Raw genomic sequence first — 20,235 nt, forward strand, 5'->3', positions numbered from 1 at the left:
ATAAATAGTTTAGGCTATTAGTGGTACCCTGGTAAAATGTTTCTACTGCCAACTTTCCTAAACCCAAAAAAGAAGTAGAAAGAAACGGTTGTATAACTTGCCACTCCCACTCAACACCTGCTCAACCAGTCTGACCAGTCTTCCCATCTGACTCACTGATGCTGTGTTGTCATTCAAGGCACACGTAACATGTTTATTATCCATTAAAGGCCCAAAGCCCTGATTTTGCATGTCTGCAAGACACAATATGAACACCAAAGTCTACCACCATTGTGAGCCCAGTGAAAATGTGACAAGTTTGGAACAATTGTTTTGTACAGTTGTGACAATTTTTGCTCCATTATGTAAGGCTGTGAGTTTTGTTCGTTTCCCCAACTTCTGGTTAGAAGATTCACGTATCAAGTATTACATTGTTTAACATTCCACTGCAACTAACTGGACAGGCAGGACAATTCTCTTCCTGCAAAAATGGAGGAATCAAAACATACGAGTTCTTATTTGCCTTGGAGTCATAAACCCTGCAGTACCAGTCCAGCAAATTACATACCTGGGCAAAGCTAATAAAAGAACTTCCCTGTACCAACGTCACAAGAAAAAAAACAAGACTTGACAACATGCAGGCTCAGGCTTTTCCTACAAAGTCAAAATGATCACAGGCTGAGTAATACACTGAGCACTGAATTCCAAGTAGGACATCTGGGGATGGAAGAATGTATGCTGCTCTTAATTGTACATATTCCTTGGAAAATCTGCAAGATGATTATCTTTTTTAAAAACTAATAATTAGAGGAATTTAAATAAATTGAATTGCATTTATGTTTTTTTGTTTTTATCTCCTCAATGCACAAATGACTGTTTGAAGCTTTTAGTGATAGTTGTACTAGATTCCCTGGTTTGTTCTAGACAAAGTTTCCAGGTATTGAAAGTTTTTAGTTTCCTTGAATTCAATGATGTTGAGTTCCAGCTTTGCCACTCAGAACAATTTACAACAACCATCACAAACAGTCTTTGACACTCAAGGAGGCAACATAGATCATTCCAGGAATATTCCAGGTTCAATACGTTACGCTCATACGACAGCATTTTTGGCATAATATTGATTACCATACAAAAAAAAAATAAAAAATTAAACATCCCTTGTTTATTTAAAAAAAAAAAAAAAAATGATTTAAGTGTAATAAAATTGCTAACAAACCTTATCAGTGTAAAGTCATATCTAATGTTACAACTTTGTTGCCATGACGACACAATGCCAGTAAACCCCCGAGTGATTTTATTACATTAAAATCAAGCAGAACAGAGTTGTCCTCATACTAAAATCATGTTAACACATGTTTACATCTTGCAGCTATACTTTTGAAACGGTGTGTATTTTAATGCTTATGGACTGGCCCCATTCACTTCCATTTTAAGTGCCTTACTGTAACCAAGATATTTAAATAAATGAGGGACGAGTTACATTATTATTATTTTTTTTTTGTGGTAATCAGTATTACTGTCAAAAATGCAGTCAGTTAAGCTTAACTTGTATTGAACCCGGAATATTCCTTTAATAACCAAGGGTGTGTAAACATTTGTACAGGATATTTTCTTTTGTAATATTAGTTATTTTATCCATTTATATATAATATCTGTTATTCAGCTTCTTCAGACCAGTACTAAATAAAAAATTAAAAAATAAAAACAAGAATATTTATGATATCTCTTATCTTTTGAAAAATGCGCAATATCTTGAGCACAATTGTATATGCGTGGTTTAATTTTCTGAAATAAATAGCTCAAGAGCACACAAAACATATCCAATTCATTTTAAATTGTTTAAACAAAAACAAACACATTTTTTTTCATTTGTTCTAATTCAGTGTCACATGGACAGCAAAGAGACCTTCAGAGACATATTAGAGCACCATCTTATTATGTGTTATTGAGATCAATAACAGCAGAAGCACATATCATCCAAAACAAATGCATTTCCATTGACTTTTATTTTATTTTTATACAAAATGTAGAAATCACAAGTTTAACCCTGCTGAAAACGTGTGTGCATCTATATTAGTGTGTGAACATAAAAAGCTGGGCAACATGTCCTAGTTGCTCCTGGCATCTATCAATGTGCAGCATACTGCTATGCAAAGGTACAGTCCAAAGACAGATTTCGATGCCTGCGGCCACTGGCAGAAAACAAACTCCATGGTGTTTTGAGAGCACACATACAACCCAACACATCTTGTGCACTCATCTCTCTGTGTTCTCCAGGGGTCACTTATTTGGATCCAAAGTAGTCCACCAACCCGCTGCCCTTTAGGCCGTCGAAGAAGAAGAAGTTCCTGTGAGGAGCATCTCTCTGAGACAGCGCCTGTCAAACACACACAAACAAATGAGAAGATGCGGTATCCTTCAGGCACGTCACAAACGTTTGAGTTGTGTGCAGATCTAGGCGCCACAGAACTAGAATTTTAATAACAGTTTTGCCGTTGAGTAATTAACTGGTTTGATTAAACACATCGGGCACATTCTCTGTTGTGGTGACAGAGATTGATGGGCAACGGGCAGTGAGGAACAGAGAGCCATATGCGAATTGCAGCCTGTTTCATCATGCAGGGAGATGGCGAGACAGCCTGGCTTCACTCCACTGCCATGTGGGTTCAAGGCCTGCCCAGCCATCACTCCCAAGACCATGGCGTTCACTCCATCACCCCACACAGCCCTGATCCCCTCCCTCACATCTCAGTCTGGGCAATGACATCACCCTTCAAGAAAGATATGCCTGCAGTCGTTTACCATTTACAGTGTACTGCTATGCCTAATTTGGAACAATTTTAAAAATGCTTGTTTTCACATGGTCTACACTACAGTATCTCCTCTTTCCGTCTATAATCTACGGACACAGTGTAATTACCCACTCTAAACTCACCGATTACGTCACTATGCTTTGGGTTATTTAATCTAATTCATTTTATGGAATTATATGTGAAGATTTCAGGCGGTCGCCACTGGATTTCATCAGTGACCGGAGTATTACCTCGTCATTTCTGGCATTTACACAGTCAACAGATAAAAGTTTTGGATTTAGCCCAGATTCTGATGGAGAGGGCAGCTGCCATACGGTTCTCACAGTGCCCCATCAGAAAAGACACTTTCGCAGCTAGTGAAAGTGCTGTGTTATAGAGGATTAGGCTATATGGCTTTATGAAGAACTTGAATGGAAGGTTTTACAGTATGAAGGGGGAAAGGATGATGTTAAAGGGATAGTTCACCCAACAATGAAAATTCTGTAAAATCTCACCTTGACTAATTCTTGCCCAAGAACTCCTCCGACTACAGCACACACTGGGGACATCTCAGAGAAACAGTAACTGTGAAGACAAAGCAAACACATCAAAAAGTAATGAGTGAAGTTGAGGAGAAAGTGAGAGGATGTTGGAGAGAATGGGTCTCATTCACTAATAATTGCGCACAAGTTTTCATACTTATTTGAGCAGAAAATTTAGCGCATAAATTTGGACAGATTCACAACAAATCTGCACACAACTTCACGAGTTTTTATCAACGTTCTAATGTTGATGAATCCGGCTTATTCTAAATGTGGGAACTACATGTGATCAGGTGCAATTTTAAACACAACCTATCCCGGTTATGTCTAAAATGCACATACGTATGTTTTGTTACTCTGAAATAAACAAGACTTTTTGCAGGGTCACTTAGTTATTCAATGAGCCCGTTTACATGCATGATTTTACACGATTATGCCTAAGTCGACAACGTATGTGGAAATGTAAATGCCTTAATTGGTTTTCTTTTATCACTTCATATCAGGTCATAAATGGTTTAAGCATACACCTTAGTAAACACAGATTTTTTCCCCCTGTTTTTACGTTGCATGTAAACACCTTTACTGGTGTTCTTACCGGCTTATCCAATATGCGCAAATGTTGTTTGTATGACTATATGCATTTTAATATCAAAAGCAGAGAATAACCAAATGATTTTGAAATCTCATGAAAACGTGGTTTCTTGCATTGTCTGATTTTTTGAATAAGCTGTTTTTAATGAACTCAATTTCTAATAATAACATTTAAAACTAGACAGGTAAAGTTTTTCAGGACAAACTTTAATTTTGGCTTGACAAAGCCTTGTCTGAAAGTTTTAACTAATTTATACCAGACAGACAGATAGACACATAGACAGACAGACAGACTTCTGGAGGATTAAAGGCCTTTTGTTGGCTTTTATTTACATTAAAATTGTTGACAGATGTAGTCTGAATTAACGAGCATTCCATTGGCCCATTGGAACATTCCGTCAATATAAGTCTATGGACTTTTTCTGATTTTTGATAGTCTGCTGTGCGAAAACCTTAAAATCTGGTCAATTAGAAAAGACATAGCACACTATTCCACTATTATACTAACAGTCTGAAGGTCTGTGCTGAGATTGGTGGATGTAGCCTGAAAGCTCTAGGAGTAAGTGTTGGATATTTTGGCCTCAGTTTAGGGATTCTGAAAAAACCCTCAACAAAGTTTGTAGTTTAATCCAACATAAAAACTTTTCAGGTTTCGAAGGCCACCGAGAGTCTGTGATTTTTGCATATGTGTGGTTCGAGTTGGTTAAAAAATTCATTCTAAATTTAGAACTGCGCAGTATTATTTATGAATCATGATTTATGCATGAAAATGTTTGCGCAGTGCTTTTACACACTGTTAGTGAATGAGATGCAATGAATCTGAATAGTGAGTTTCTAGGTCGATGAGTACCTCACAAAGGTGTTAGGGAGCTGCTCTGTGCTCATGCCCAAGCTCTCAAGAACATCATCACGGATCTGTAAGAGTAAGCTCGAGTCTTCAGCGAAACTGGCTGGCTGAGGATCGCGACCTTTGTCTGTACGAAACTTCAAAAGTACTGTTGGAGAAAGATACAGACAGAGAGCATAGAAAGAGTGGGTCTTCCACATTTAAACAGGATGTAAGTGGAGGGGAGATGTATTTGAAGATTTGCGTGGTACGTGTAAAGGTTATTTGCTCCTCTAGGCTATTTTCCAAGTGCCATCACAAAGTATCACTTCCCCTTTTTTGACTGCCCACCAACTACAACACAATGAACCCCAGCCCACTGTATTTCCACCTGGCAGCACAGTACTACACACACACACACATATATCAAAGACACCCACTCATTCATGCTATCTCACTATATCTGGCACAGAGATGAAATTTCAAGTTTCAGAGCTGCATATTTTATATAATGCTCTCCAGACGCCAGATTGTGAAAGCGACATCAAAATAACATCTGAGGGTTTGAAGAAAAAAAAAAAAATAACACTGATGTAATATCGTTCTAGTCACACCACTGAAGCGATAAAACCTCAAATAAATCAGTGAGTTAAGAGAGAGGAAACAGCTCTTCCTTAAAAGCTGTTTGAACTGATGTGTGGTATTTTTGAGCACTGCAATATATTTAAAGTCTTCCTATGCTTCAGCGCACAAATAGGAAGTGTTATTTTTTCCATAATTGTAACACTAGATGTTGAGGGAGGGGTAGAGGTAACAGTCAGTTGTAATGACAGAGAGGTGCAGAGGTGGCACGTTTTGTTTTTGAGAGCTATTGCACATGACTGGCCATGGACAGCCTGTGATGGAAAATAAACTGCAATCAGTAAAGACACCAGGTGAGCACTAATATTAAAAGAAAAATGTTGTCTATAATTACACATAAGACCAACTGGCACTACAGACTCCAGGCAGACACTGGTCAGAAATTCTGTTTCTGTAAAGCTCCTGTACTCTACAGTACTCTGAGTGTCCTTAACCAATTTAAGACCCTGTTTAAGTCAAGTCATATATTTATTTGTTAGCGCTTTTCACAACACACATCGTTTCAAAGCAGCTTTACAGAAATGTATGCTGTAAAAAAAAAAAAAAATCATGCTATTAAAGCCCTCATTGTGCAATTATAATGAATAACGATATTAAAAATCATGCCTAAAACTTTAGGCACCCAGTGAGCAAGCCAAAGGCGACTGTGGCGAGGAACACAAAAATGGGGGGGCGCGGCAGTTCCCCTCTAGCTGAACAGCATGAATACAACAGCAAAATTAGTTATGTGTAATACAAGTCAAGTAAATGTTGGTGGCCAGTATTTAAACTAAAGAATTTTATACGAACTATAAGATTATTGATTACATGTCTATGAATTCCATTCCACATTGTTTTCAAAAGTGCACGTACTGTAGATGCAGTATCCATTTATTTGGCTGATTAAGGCTTTAGCTGGTATTCATTTATCGTCTATGTATTCTAAGAGTGTAGTCCATTCTATGACCAAGATGATGCTGGCAGAGATCAGCAAGGTGTGCGTCATAGTCCGTCTGGAAGCTTGGCGGTTCATTTTAATCTTAAATTCCATTAATGTTTACTACTGGTATTAACATTCATCTCACATGATCTGATCACAAGTTGTAAGCCGAAACAGACTGTTTACACCTGGTATTATTAACAATGCGTCTCATGTGACCACTTGAGATCTAATTTAAAGGAATAGTTCACCCAAAAAAGAGAATTCTCCCATCATTTACTAACCAAAGTCATATGAGTTTGAGACGGCATATGGGTGAGTAAATGATGAAATAATTATAATATTTGAGGGAAATATTCCTTTAATCGAGGGATTGGCATCACTCTAATTACATCATTACCTGCATCACTTACTAACACATCCGTGTTACTGCAAGTTAATAAAGCACAAAAAGTAGAAAAGGTGCACATGGTGTTGCTACCAAATATATCATTTCAATCTTTTTAATTTCAGTCAAAATTTGAAACTCTTGTTCTGCACTTTTTCATTGTTTGACAGATTCATTCATTTAACAAACATCGAAATGATAGTTACTGAAGGTGTACCTTGCAGAAGGAAGTAGTCGGTAGGAACACGCTTTAGACAGCTTTTGGCTTTTTCATTTGTCCAGTCAACTTCCAGAGCCTCTTTAAGAGAGCAGAAACTGACAGTCTATATTAAAAGAGACAGAGGAGAAAAAATGAGAAACCAGCATTTAAAGATCATAGGTGTGACTGAAAATTAAAAAAAGGACTAAAGGCCCATTCATACTAAGAAAGATAACTATAATGCTAACTATAATGATAACTATATTAGCGTCCACACCAATGGACAATTACGTTCTGCTTATTCTAAGCGTGCGCTGCAGTTATGCTCACAGTCATGAAAATGGATGTAAATGAACTGCTACTGCCCTACGTTTCGCAAAGAAACCAAAAGAAAAGGGGGCCTGGGGAGCTCAGCGAGTATTGACGCTGACTACCACCCCTGGAGTCACGAGTTCGAATCCAGGGCATCATGAGTGACTCCAGCCAGGTCTCCTAAGCAACCAAATTGTCCTGGTTGCTAGGGAGGGTAGAGTCACATGGGGTAACCTCCTCATGGTCGCGATTAGGGGTTCTCACTCTCAATGGGGCACGTAGTAAGTTGTGTGTGGATCGCGGAGTGTAGCATGAGTCTCCGCAGTGTCATGCACAGCAAGCCACGTGATTAGATGTGCGGATTGACTGTTTCAGAAGCGGAGGCAAATGAGACTTGTCCTCCGCCACCCGGATTGAGATGAGTAACCGTGCCACCACGAGGACCTACTAAGTAGTGGAAATTGGGCATTCCAAATTGGGAGAAAATGGGATTTAAAAAAAACAAAAGGAAAACAGATGCAAACAACTTCAAAATAGACTAGACGATGTTGTCAATATTAGCCCTGGATACCTAAGGTAATTTTATGCCTTAATGCCTTTTATTAATCTCCATTAATACTGAAGAAAAGGTCGAAAAAACATTGCCGGTTCTTGAGCAAGAGTCCATTTCGTTCGTGTTTGTAATGATAAGTGGCGATCCAGTGCTGGAATGTGATATTTTGACGATGAGTCCACGTGAGGTCTCATGGGCGCCATGCGAGTGTCGGACATGTGAACGGCGAGCTCTGTGCACTTTGATAGTTTTAACAAACCTGTGAGATTCGATACACCCTGATCCTTAATTGTTTTAGGAAGACAATATATCAAAGAATTCAAAATCCTCGGGCTCTGGAGATATTAAAATACACTTACGTGTCCGGGCTGATTCCCCTCAACAGCAGGCCGGAAGCCCCAGACTCAATTCAGACGGTGAATTGAAAGAAATGCGGTGTGAATTGATGAATGTGTCGGCAATGCTGACGAAGGTCGTTGCAGACTTGGAGGATCTTGCTGTAATACGTCGATCGATCACTTCCATGGAGATGAAATTCACTGAATTGGTCACAAGAGTTGCAGATGTTGAGAAACGGATCGATTATCTGGAGTCAACGGAGAGGGAATCAGTTGCTAATACGCTAACATCCAAGGTGGATTTGGAACGAATTGGCGATTTGGAGAATCGTAATCGACAAAACAACGTCCGAATTGTTGGAATTCCTGAGCATAAAGAAGGATATCTCGGATATGGGGAAATTCCTAGATGGGCTCTTTCCGAGTCTGCTCGACATAACAGGCCATAAGCTGGAAATCGAGCGAGCTCACAGGGTTCCTGCTTGGCGATCCGCTGAGGGAGACAGGCCAAATCAATTCTGGGCAAATTTCTGAGATCATCCGATAAAGATCTCGTGTTATGCGAGGCGAGGAGTAAAGGAAGGCTTTCTTGGAAGAACCACAGCATTTTCTTGTTCCCAGACTTTGCGAATTTGACAAGAGAGAAACGTGATAGATTCAAGGAATGCAAGAAACTCTTACATCAATGGAAGGTCGCTTTTGCACTGATGTTCCCGGCCAAATTGAGAATAGATGCTAAGGATGGCTGCAAAGTATTTACATGTCCCCAACAAGCATTGTCCTTCATAAAGTCAATGGAGTAGGTAAGTCATTGTGTGACACTCACTTTGCAGCCAAGTGGGCCTGACTCACTGAACATTCACTTGACCGTACGAGGAAGCTGGGTGCCTTTTTTGTTTCTTTTGGTGCTGGTTCCGCCTAGCGGCTGGAGTTTGCTTTGTGTAGTAACACTCCTTCAGGATAGTGTTGTGGATGAATCTGCAAGTTCTTTGTGCTTATGCCTCCTATTGGTTGGAGTTTGTTTTGTGGAGTATTTCTTGCAGGACATTGGAGTTATTAAGTCATTTGTTGCACTCATGTAGCAGTCGAATGGGCCGGCTCACTGAACATTTCTTTGACTGCCTAAGGAAACTGAACGGCTTTTTTTTGTTTTGTGCTGGTTCCGCTAGCAGCTGAAGCTTGTTTTTTGGAGGAAGACACCTTCGGGACAGGTATGTGGATGAATCTACACGTTCTTTGTGTTTATCCCGCGTATTGGCTGGAGTTTGTTTTATAGATTTTCTTCTGTTATGTAATTCTGTCTCACAAAATTTGTATAGAAACACCGAACTTGAGCAATCCAACGGCAAAGTTGTCGCGGGGGCACTCTTAGGCGTACATGAACTGTTTGAGTTTAGAGGGATGGACGCCAGTTGGCGCTGTCGTACACGGGGTTAATGTGCATGTTTTTCTTTTTTCTGTTTGTTTGGTTCTGGGGGAAGTTCAGGGTTTGACTGTTGCACTAATGTTGGAATGTGATCTTTATAATTTTGTTTTTGACACAACATCTATTTTTTCTAATATGTGAAAATGTCAAATGTTAGTATGAGTGGATTGTCTCTCTCCATGTGGAATGTGAATGGGTTGGAGCACCCCATAAAAAGAAGAAAGGTTATGTCTTTTCTTAAATGTAAGAAATATGATATAGTGTTTCTTCAAGAAATGCATCTTTCCCCGCAGGAAGCTGACAAATTTGAGAAGATATGGGGTGGGCATGTTTTCTTTAGGGCTGGCTCAAGTAAGAGCAGGGGAGTCATTACATTGACAAATAAACATCAACAATTCAAATGTCTCAAACAGAGTAAAGATAAATTAGGAAGATTAATTATTGTTTTATCAGAAATTCAGGGGCAAAGGTTGATTTTGGCTAATATTTACGCACCTAACGCTGATGATCATGGCTTTTTTATAGATCTCAAAGGGGTGTTGCAAGCCGCTGGCACCCCTCATGATATAATATTGGGAGGATACTTTAATCTATTGATGGACTCAGTCCTTGATCATAGTGAAGCAAAAGTGTGTAAGCCCCCTAGAGCAACATTGACGCTTCACAGGATGTGTAAATATCTTGGTCTTGCAGATATTTGGAGACTTTTGAACCCATCTGGTAGGAACTATACATTCTTTTCATCAGTCCATAAGATTTATTCTAGAATAGATTGTTTTTTTTATATATCCAAGTCCCTCATCTCATCTGTTGTTGACTGCTCAATTGGAAACATCTTAGTCTCAGATCACACCCTGGTGAGATGTTGCCACATACGGAGAAAAAGAAATCATATAGTTGCCACTTTAATGTATCCCTCTGGCAAAATCCTGAATTCCAACAAATGTTAAAGGCTGAAATTAATGTTTATGTGGAGATCAGTTGGTCCTCAGTATCCTCTGTGGGTGTGGCTTGGAAGGCGGTTCTTACTGGTTGGATCATACAGTATGCCTCATTCATCAAAAAATCCAAAGCATGAGAACTTGTGGAATTGGAAGGGAATATTAAAAGTGCCGAGGCAGAGCTGAAGCGCCGAATGTGGTCTGATGGCCTCAGAGAATTGACCCAATTGAAATACAGATATAATACTATTTTGTCGCCGAAGGTGGAGTTTTGGCTATTCAGGGCAAGACAGTCATGCTTTGAGTTGGGGGACAAAGCAGGGAAGCTTTTGGCTAGATATATAAACAGAGAGAATCTTTTTCTACCATTCCCTCAGTGAAATCTGCTGGTGGTGAAATTTTTATCTTGGCCATTGATATTAATAATGCTTTTAAAGAATTCTATCTTGATCTCTATAGTTCCACATCTTCGTCTACTGATGAAAATATTAGAAAATGTATGGAACCATTAGAACTTCCTAAACTGACGACTGAGCAAAAAAATTCTCTTGATTCTGAGATAACTTTGGAGGAGCTTGGTGATGTAATTAAGGCCTTGCCTACAGGCAAGACTCCGGGGCTAGATGGCTTTGCTGCTGAGTTTTTTAGATCTTATGCTACAGAATTGGCTCCACTTTTGCTAGAAGTTTATACAGAATCATTAAAGAATGGAAAGCTTCTGCCAACCCGGATCAGTCTGATTCTTAAAAAGGAAAAAGATCTAAGCGAGTGTAAGAGTTACCGTCCAATTTCCCTGATCCAGCTAGATGTTAAAATATTGTCCAAAATTTTGGCTAACCGATTAAGTAAAGTTATGACATCTCTTATACATACAGATCAGGCGGGGTTTATTCGGGGCCGTAACTCTTCTGATAACATTAGGAGTTTCATCAATATCATGTGGTCAGTGGCAAATGATCAGACTCCGGCTGCCATCTCACTTGACACCGAAAAGGCGCTTGATATGGTAGAATGGGATTAACTTTTTAAGATTTTGGAAATGTACGGGTTTGGGAGAGCATTTATTGGATCGATTAAGTTACTTTATAGACACCCTGTAGCAACGGTACAAACAAATGGATTAATTTCAGATTATTTTACTCTGGATAGGGGCACCTGTCAGGGTTGCCCTCTTTCCCCATTATTGTTCTGTCTTGCCCTGGAGCCATTAGCAGCCACGATAAGAGAGGAGGAGGATTTTCCAGGGGTGATGGCGGGAGGTGTGGCGCATAAGCTTCTGCTTTACGCAGATGATGTTCTATTATTCGTCTCCGACCCTTCTACATCTATGCCTTGCCTCCACAGAATTTTTCATTCCTTTTCTAAGTTCTCGGGATACAGAGTTAAATGGTCTTCATCCGAAGCTTTGGCTCTGACAGCATACTGCCCGATAGCAGCTTTTCAGCCAGGCGCCTTTCAGTGGCCCAAACAGGGCATTAAGTATTTGGATATTTTATTCCCCGCAAATTTGTGTGATTTAGTTCATTTTGACCCTTTAATAAAAATGTTTGAGCGATGTGGGCAGGTGGGCTTCATTACATTTATCGTTATCGATCATTGGGAAGTTTAATGTTATTAAAATGAATTGTATTCCAAAATTCAACTACCTGCTACAGTCTCTCCTTATAGATGTCCCCCTCTCTTATTTCAAACAATTTGATAGCATAGCGAAGTCTTTCATTTGAAATGGTAAACGTCCCAGATTACATTTCAGTAAGCTGCATAGGCCCATTGACAAAGATGGGCTAGGCCTACCCAAGATTTTTTTTTATTATTAAGCATTCCATCTCAGACATTTGGCTCATTGGTCGCTTCCACCTGAGAGAGCCCCTCCCTGGTTTTGTATTGAACAGGAAGTTCTTGCCCCTATTTCGCCATTACGAAGCCTTTCTATCAAACTAACCGGAGAATTAAATTACACCCCGTTATCTTGCATTTGCACTCTGTATGGACTAAAGTGTCCAGAGTGTTTAATTCGGACATTTATTTAAATGTTGCCTCGAGCATATGGCTGAACCCAAACTTATGTATTAATAAGTCCCCTTTCTGCTGGTCAGAGTGGATTGTGAGTCGGGTTACTACACTCTGTGACCTATATGAGAGTTGAGTGTTGAGAACCTTTGAAAATTTGGTTCAACATTTTGGGATTCCTAGATCTCAGTTCTTTATGTATTTACAGCTGCGCCATCTGCTCTGTACTATTTTGGGAGTAGTATACACCCCCCTTAAGCGGCAGACACTCTGGGAGGGGTGATTACTGCTTTTGGAAGAGGTCATGAGGCATCAGTGTATTACTCCCTGCTAAATCAAAGTCTGGGGGACGGACCATTAATTTCTGTCAAGAGATTATGGGAGAAAGATTTAAACTTGGTATTGGAGGAGGGAGTGTGGGCTAGGATTCTAAAAAATTTCAAGTCTGCATATAGAGACGCAAGGGTGCGCCTAATGCAATTCAAGATTTTATATCGATTCTATTGGACCCCCTCTAGATTGTATAGGCTTGGTCTTAAAGACACACCCACATGCTGGCGATGCCAATCAGAGGATGGAGACATAACCCATGACTTTTGGTGGTGTGTTAAGATCCAGGAGTTTTGGTTGAAGGTTCAGAGTTTTGTGTGTGATGTATTGGGCACTCGGGTTTCATTTTGCCCCAGACTCTGTATTTTGGGTGATGGTGCGATCATCGATGTAGAGAATAGACAATGTCATCATTTTAAGGGGATGGAGGTCGGCTGGAGCACCCTCATTTCAGGAGTGAAATATTTATTGTTTTGTGTGTGTGTCTGTGTGTGTGTGTGTGTGTGTGTGTGTCTATAATCATGTATGACCACTGGGGTGTTGTTGGGGGCCAGGGTGGGGTTGGGGACTGGGAGGGGGAGGGGTAATAGCGGGGGTTAATTGTTGATTCTGTGTATATATATGTTTTGTTTTTCTGTGTTCAATATGTGAATCAATAAAAAATTGTTAATCAGAAAAAAAACTTAAAGTTACAATGTGTAATTTTTGCACCACTAGTGGTACCAAATGGAATTGCAAAAAATAAATAAAAAAATTATAATAATGTTTCGAACAGGTTTACCAAACACTTCACCTAATCTTCAATTGTTAGGACAAATAGGCAGTACCACCCCAAACTCACGCCATTGGTTGAGCTACTATTGCTATATCAATATTCAAAGTGCCAAAAAGCCACAGTGTCTACACTTTTCAGGGAAATCAACCTCCAAATATCATACTAAAACAGGGATAGAAGTATTCTGATATCTAAAAACATACAGCATCTTTAACAGAAACTATGGGTCTGTTTCAGAACCTATTGAGTTTTGGGCATCTTTTGCACTTTACGGCATCTATTACAAAAGATACTGTAGGTAACTTAATTACGCTACCACCTAAGATTTCTCATTTCTGACAAATTCTAAGGTATCATCGTTTGTATCCTTCCCTGGGTTGACAATCCCAGAATGCACCATGAAGAGCTTTGTGGAACAATAAATTCAAGGTGGCTGTTTTTATCAAATTGATTATAAATATAATCCATTCAAAACAAATATTGAAAAGTATCAATAAAAAAAAAATTTCAATAAAGAAAACTGACAATTTCACCCCAAAAGTGTGTGCGCTGTATATTTTTGCTCATTAGAGTATTGCATCGAACCACTCGCATCACCTGTATTTAAATCAGTTGCGAGTCAAGTTTCCCATGTGCTGCGCAATGAGTTGCTACCTATTTAGAGCTTTCCAAATTGGTCTCTTATGAGGCTCCATTTCAGTTAGGATGCTGCCATAGAAGACAGCTGCGTATGTAAGCATTGAAGCTCAAGTTTTAGAACAGACCCTAATTCTATCAATACACCCACCTTTTTCACCATGGTGGTCTCATTGGGGTCAATCTTTGGTTTCTTTGCCTCAGGACCATCATTGGCCTCATCAGACGCTTTCACTACTTTGGGCTTCTCTCTGGGGATATTGAATGGGACCATCAGTTTCTCACATGAGAATCAAACACAAACACCTTTTCATCCAAGTGTCCTGACTTACTCCACATAGTGATGCTCCAGGCCGAGGTTGGAGAACATGTATCCATGGTAGCCAAATACATCACCACAGAAGATCTTAATGTTCCTGGAGGTACACAACTGGTCCACTCGCACCATCAGGTCTTTGGAGCACCCAGTCATGCAAATCTGAATAAAACAAATAATTAATTAATAAGTGGTTATTTTTTAAATCACTCCACTGCCCAGGGGTTTTGATGTATCTTTCAAAACAAAACACATCTTATGAGTACAACAAAAAAATTGGCAAAGCCAAGTTTGAAAACTGACCAGAACATTGGTACATCTTATCCAAGGTCCCAAACCTCTCACACCCCCCATTTATGGTTTAAGATAAGAATGGGGTGACATTTGAATTCCCTGCTTTGCTTGCGTTAGATATTTTGGCAGTTCATACTGGCACACAAGAGTCATGATGCGTTAAATGGGTGGATCTTCAAGGACAGATGCATCATCTTTTTATCTGCTGCCTGGAGTTTCTCTACCATTGATTTTGGTTGTTTACTTTGCTTGTCAGAACACTATCTGTAAACTCACAACTTTGCAAAAAGAACACCCTAAGTGAACTATTTATCTAGGCAGGCCTGTTCAAAAGAGGTTGCGAGGTTATGTAATTGACACCTGAACATCAACAACACTTCTCAGAAATGCTGTTGCGATGAAGTAATGCCCTGAGGAGTAACAGCTTCACTACAATTGCAGGTCATTTGGGACCAGGGTGCATGGAGAAAAATATTAAACTAGCGGCAATACACATTTGACACATTCTTCCTGAGAACATTCTAAGCCTCTAGGCAACCAGACAACTTCAAAGAGCACATCTTTATCAAGCACTGACCCCTAGAGGATGTAAAGAGAAAACAGCATCTTCTCCTCTACAATGCTGCAGATTTACTTGGTTTTAATCTCTGGAAATATTCTCAAATTACACCATGTCCTAAACAAATTTCCAGTGACAAGCACACCTTTTGACTTTTCCAGTCATTCATGATTATTGGATAAGAAATCATTTGACAGAGATTGCTGGACAGAATTTCCTTTGTATGTTGATCAGGCACCAATAATTTGAATAGTTTTTATTGATTATACTTATTATTGTACAAATATCCCGAATAGGGCTGGACGGTAGGGTGACATATATCGTGGCGACGGTTTTGTTGCTATGTTGTGCATAATGCAGTATACTGTATAAACAGCTGTGCATGTGGAGTGACTACAAAGTAAATGCTTATGTTCAACTAAAAAGAGAGAGGCCTCATTTTCTGCTTGTAATGAAAAACTATGCCGTGCAGAGAAACTAGATCAAATATCTATTTTTTTATAAATAGATATTTATCGATAAAGCCGTTTCATGGCCATGGTCATACTTCGGACATCATTTTAAAGGTGCACTCAGTAATTTATTAATACATCAACTTGGACTTGACACTGACACCTAGGGGCTTGGATGCAGCATCATTCAAACGCAATACTTTTCAGTTACCAATGTCTTGGTAGAAATTCACTATTCACAGTTAGCCATTGTTAATAAAATCCATGAGTGAAAGTGTCCAATTACAGAGCGTTTATTAAGATTAAGCAAGAAGTATTCAGCTGGTTATGTGAACTTAACATGGCTGCCCCAATGAGGGGACCATCTTCATGTAGAATAAAATGGCTTTTATAAGGTTACTGATATGACTGATGTCTTCATCACATGTGAGTGCTCAAGATTTTATACGTTTCGAAACTACTATACATTTCTTTAGAAGTGAAACTTTTTTAATGAACAAACAAATACTGAGTGCACCTTTAAATCAAAAAATGTAAATGATGTTTTGAATCACTGCATTAAAATATGTATATTGTGATATATCTCTGTTGACCAAGTTCTCAGATTTGACTCATTTCCATGACTTTTTCAGTCCTGGAAATTACCATTTTTTAATGGTGGGAACCCTAAATTCTGTCCACACTGAAAGCTTATATATTGTTTGACACCATCAGAGTCAATCAGAACATATTTAATGTTTATTATACAGTGGATGTGGAACAGAATTTTTGATAAATGGGATTACACAGTGGGCGGGGCTAGCCAGTGTGAACAGAAACAAAAGTCAAGCGACCAATAAAGTGTCTTGTTGCTTGTCAAACAGGAAATTGCTTTTTCATAGGTGAAAAAAACTCCTATTATCTACCAGAACAGCTGAATCTCCATTATTCAAACGAAGCTCCAAGACATGCCTCATCAGGACTAACCTACTCATCCCACAATGACACCACATGAGGCGCTTATTTGTGATTCTCAAATTAATAAATAAATACCTGCACTACAAATGCCCTGCACTTGTTGCACAAATAATCCTTGTGCTTTTTGATTAAAATAGTTCATGCATTTATACAGTTCATACTGGCAATAAATTAATTAAAGTGACATGCTAAGATGTTCAGTGTATTGTTGCCTTGCTCTTGACTAAATGTAAATGCACATTGTTTTGTAAGAAACTGTCTCAAAGAATTAAACACATACACTAGAGATGACAAAAAGATACAGACACACACAATGTTTCCTCTGCTCTTTCTAAAGAAATATCAAGAGAGACAGATGAAAGAGAATAGATGATGTTAAACACCTCCCTCCTTTCTGTCTCCAACCATCTCTCCCCCTCCTCCTAAACTCTCACTAGTACTCCCAGAGGGAGATTTCATCCAGCTCCCAGACAGACACAAGATGAAAGGCAGCCTGTCTGCACTTTGAACAATGTCTGTGTTGACTGCATTTTCCATAGCCAAGAACAGCCCTGATTTGCTTGGAAAAAGAGCATACACTTGGTAAAGACAAACTTTAACAACTTTCCCTCTGTGTCTGGATCTGACACTGACTGTTCATAGATGGGTTCACGCTGAGTTTGAAGGAAACAAAGCAAAGCAAAATAAGAAGGTATAACTGCCATAAATCATACTAATCAAAAGAGCATAGAGACATCTAGTGGACATGAAAGGCACATGCAATGTACTGTGTGTTACCTCTATCCCACCCAGTCCATTCTCTCGACATATCAAAATGTTACAGAGTCAAACAAATAGCTTCTGTCCATCAAACTTTACATCGAAATGTTTCTGTTGACTCTGCAAAACTCAAAATGTTTAAATATGATTCATAAAAGGGGGCCTGGGTAGCTCAGCGAGTACTGACGCTGACTACCACCCCTGGAATCGTGAGTTCGAATCCAGGATGTGCTGAGTGACTCCAGCCAGGTCTCCTAAGCAACCAAATTGGCCCGGTTGCTAGGGAGGGTAGAGTCACATGGGGTAACCTCCTCATGGTCGTGATTAGGGGTTCTCGCTCGCAATGGGGTGCGTGGTAAGTTGTGCGTGGTTCGCGGAGAGTAGCATGAGCCTCCACATGCTGTGAGTCTCCGTGGTGTCATGCCACGTGATAAGATGTGCAGATTGACTGTCTCAGAAGCGGAGGCAACTGAGACTTGTCCTCTGCCACCCGGATTGAGGAGAGTAACCGCGCCACCACGAGGACCTACTAAGTAGTGGGAATTGGGCATTCGAAAATGGGTAAAAATTCGTAAAAGGAACTGAGCTCTAGTGGTCGACCGATATATCGCAGAGGCCGATAAATCAGGCGATATTTGGAATGTTATAATTACCGGCATTGGCTGATAAATGTTCCCATTTGGCCGATTTGTTCCTTAAGGCCACGAGGGCGCCAAGAATCACCTGCTTGCACATGAAGCAACCATCTGAGGCATGTACAGTTGTGCTCAAAAGTTTGTATACCCTGGCAGAAATTGTGAAATTTTGGCATTGATTTTGAAAATATGACTGATCATGCAAAAAAACTGACTTTTATTTAAGGATAGTGATCATATGCAAACTTTTGAGCACAACTGTAAATGACCAATCACAATTCGTTTTGTTGATATGTGCCATCGTGTTACTACAATAATAGACCGATGTGCGTCTCATTTTTCAGTTTGCATATCAGAGCCGTGACAGACGCGTCTGAGCTCATAATGTTAAAGTACTTGCTTGTTTAATCCTCCATCTCTCTCTTTTCAACAGTTCCGTTACTTTTAACTGTTATGTTTAATGATAAAAAGGCAAATATTAATAAAACTAATATCATATACTGTCTGCAAATAAGCCGATATCACATTTAAACAGATGTAATTCACAAACCTCACGAAAATCCAGCGTTTTGTAGCGAGGCTGTTCAATATTTACCCTGAAATTTATTATCTGATTAAGACATTAACTTCTTGAAAGAACAGTTAATAGAGTGCTTAAAATCATGACAACAAGCAGTGGATGCTGGGAAAAAAATAAAATTATTTCACTATTTTGCACAATAAAAAATAAATGTGCTTTGGGGTGGTGTAGTTTAGGGGTTAAACATCTGGGCTGGTTATTGAAAGGTTCAACTTCAGCAAGGGGAGATCTATGAATATCACCATTGTGCTCTTTAGTATTATGTATTATTTATGCTCCTCTACTTAAAATACTTCTGCAGTGTCTTTTTATACTTGATGACCAATTCTAAAATACCTTGGACATAATAAGCGATCTTGTATGTGCTTTAGTCATGTCTAGTCTACAAATTGTCCAATACACCTGCTTGTTCCAACAATTACCGCATCAAATTGGAAGAAAAAGTCATCTGGCTTGCTCTCCACTGGTTCTGTGTCTGCCTTCACCTCTACCATTGGGTTAAGGGACTGTGCTCTCTCCAGGGAGGCCTGGGCTTGGTTCTGACCATCTGCATCCACAGGAATCAGGAACTGAGTGCGTCTGGACTCCTCTGTCACCTGATTGGTGGAGGTCATAAATAACACATGATTGGATATGTACCTTTGAAAGTGATGCTGTAAATTTGAACCTCTGTTTGGTAAATTTTTATTTGATACCTGCTGATGGTCCAGGAATGTCAGCCCTTTGACCCCAGCCAAAATAAGGTTCTTTGCCACTTCTGCACCAAGACCTCTGAGTCCAACCAGAAGTACTCGAGATGCTCTAAGTCTGAAAATTTTAAGTTTATATATTATATATAGTATAATTGTTATAATACATTGTACACTATACATCGAGCCCAATAATCAATACATTTATTCATCAAAAATACATTATTTGCTTCAGACAGGATGCAAGAATATGAATGATACTCAAATAGTGTATTTAAAAACATTGTGATGATTTTAAGAAGAACAGTTTTTTAAATATGAATGTTTCTTTAACATGAATTACAAACGCTGCTTTTCACGCACACATTACTATTAAAACATTTTATTTAATATATTCAGATTTCTTTTGTGTATTACAGCTATCCACAAACCTCTTTTGAGCATCCAGACCCCAGAGGCGAATCTGACGGTCATATTGAGCAGCCTCCTCCTCGCTGATAATATTGTCTTCTTTTTCGATGGTATCAATCATTTCAAAATATTTCCGGTTTTTACAGCAAACTGTAAGGAATAGTCTGAGAGATTAGTTTGACTATTTTGGACTACACTGTAATTTCCTACTGCCCATTCAATGGGACAGAAGTGCCGCTCATATTCGTAAAGGCGCAGCGTGATGACGTAAGAGCTGTGAGAACGTGCCAGTTTTTGGAAATGTTGTCCTCTTTTGTCCATTCTGCTTTAATGTACTTCCATATACATTTTACAAAAGCATATTCCTTTTATAACATGAAATTG

At 39.2% G+C, this 20,235-nt stretch overlaps 1 protein-coding gene across 2 annotated transcripts; it reads right to left on the bottom strand.

Annotated features, from left to right (window-relative positions):
* Nucleotides 1-1,716: 1,716 nt before the first annotated feature.
* On the bottom strand, nt 1,717-20,125 carry LOC127430320 (SUMO-activating enzyme subunit 1-like). Of its 2 annotated transcripts, XM_051680046.1 has the most exons (9): nt 19,872-20,123; nt 19,447-19,558; nt 19,174-19,347; nt 14,532-14,677; nt 14,351-14,450; nt 6,897-7,002; nt 4,755-4,899; nt 3,287-3,356; nt 2,115-2,356 (listed from the first exon to the last, which is right to left on the bottom strand). In XM_051680046.1, exons 1-9 carry the CDS (start codon nt 19,970-19,972, stop codon nt 2,264-2,266), a joined length of 1,047 nt encoding a protein of 348 aa, XP_051536006.1. In that variant the 5' UTR covers nt 19,973-20,123; the 3' UTR covers nt 2,115-2,263. The 2 variants fall into 2 exon arrangements, with proteins under 2 accessions (XP_051536007.1, XP_051536006.1); XM_051680047.1 differs by lacking the exons at nt 3,287-3,356; nt 4,755-4,899 and having other exon boundaries at nt 1,717-2,356; nt 19,872-20,125.
* Nucleotides 20,126-20,235: the final 110 nt, after the last annotated feature.

This window comes from Myxocyprinus asiaticus, chromosome 39, assembly GCF_019703515.2.
Source record: "Myxocyprinus asiaticus isolate MX2 ecotype Aquarium Trade chromosome 39, UBuf_Myxa_2, whole genome shotgun sequence".
NCBI classification, from domain to species: Eukaryota; Metazoa; Chordata; class Actinopteri; order Cypriniformes; family Catostomidae; genus Myxocyprinus; species Myxocyprinus asiaticus.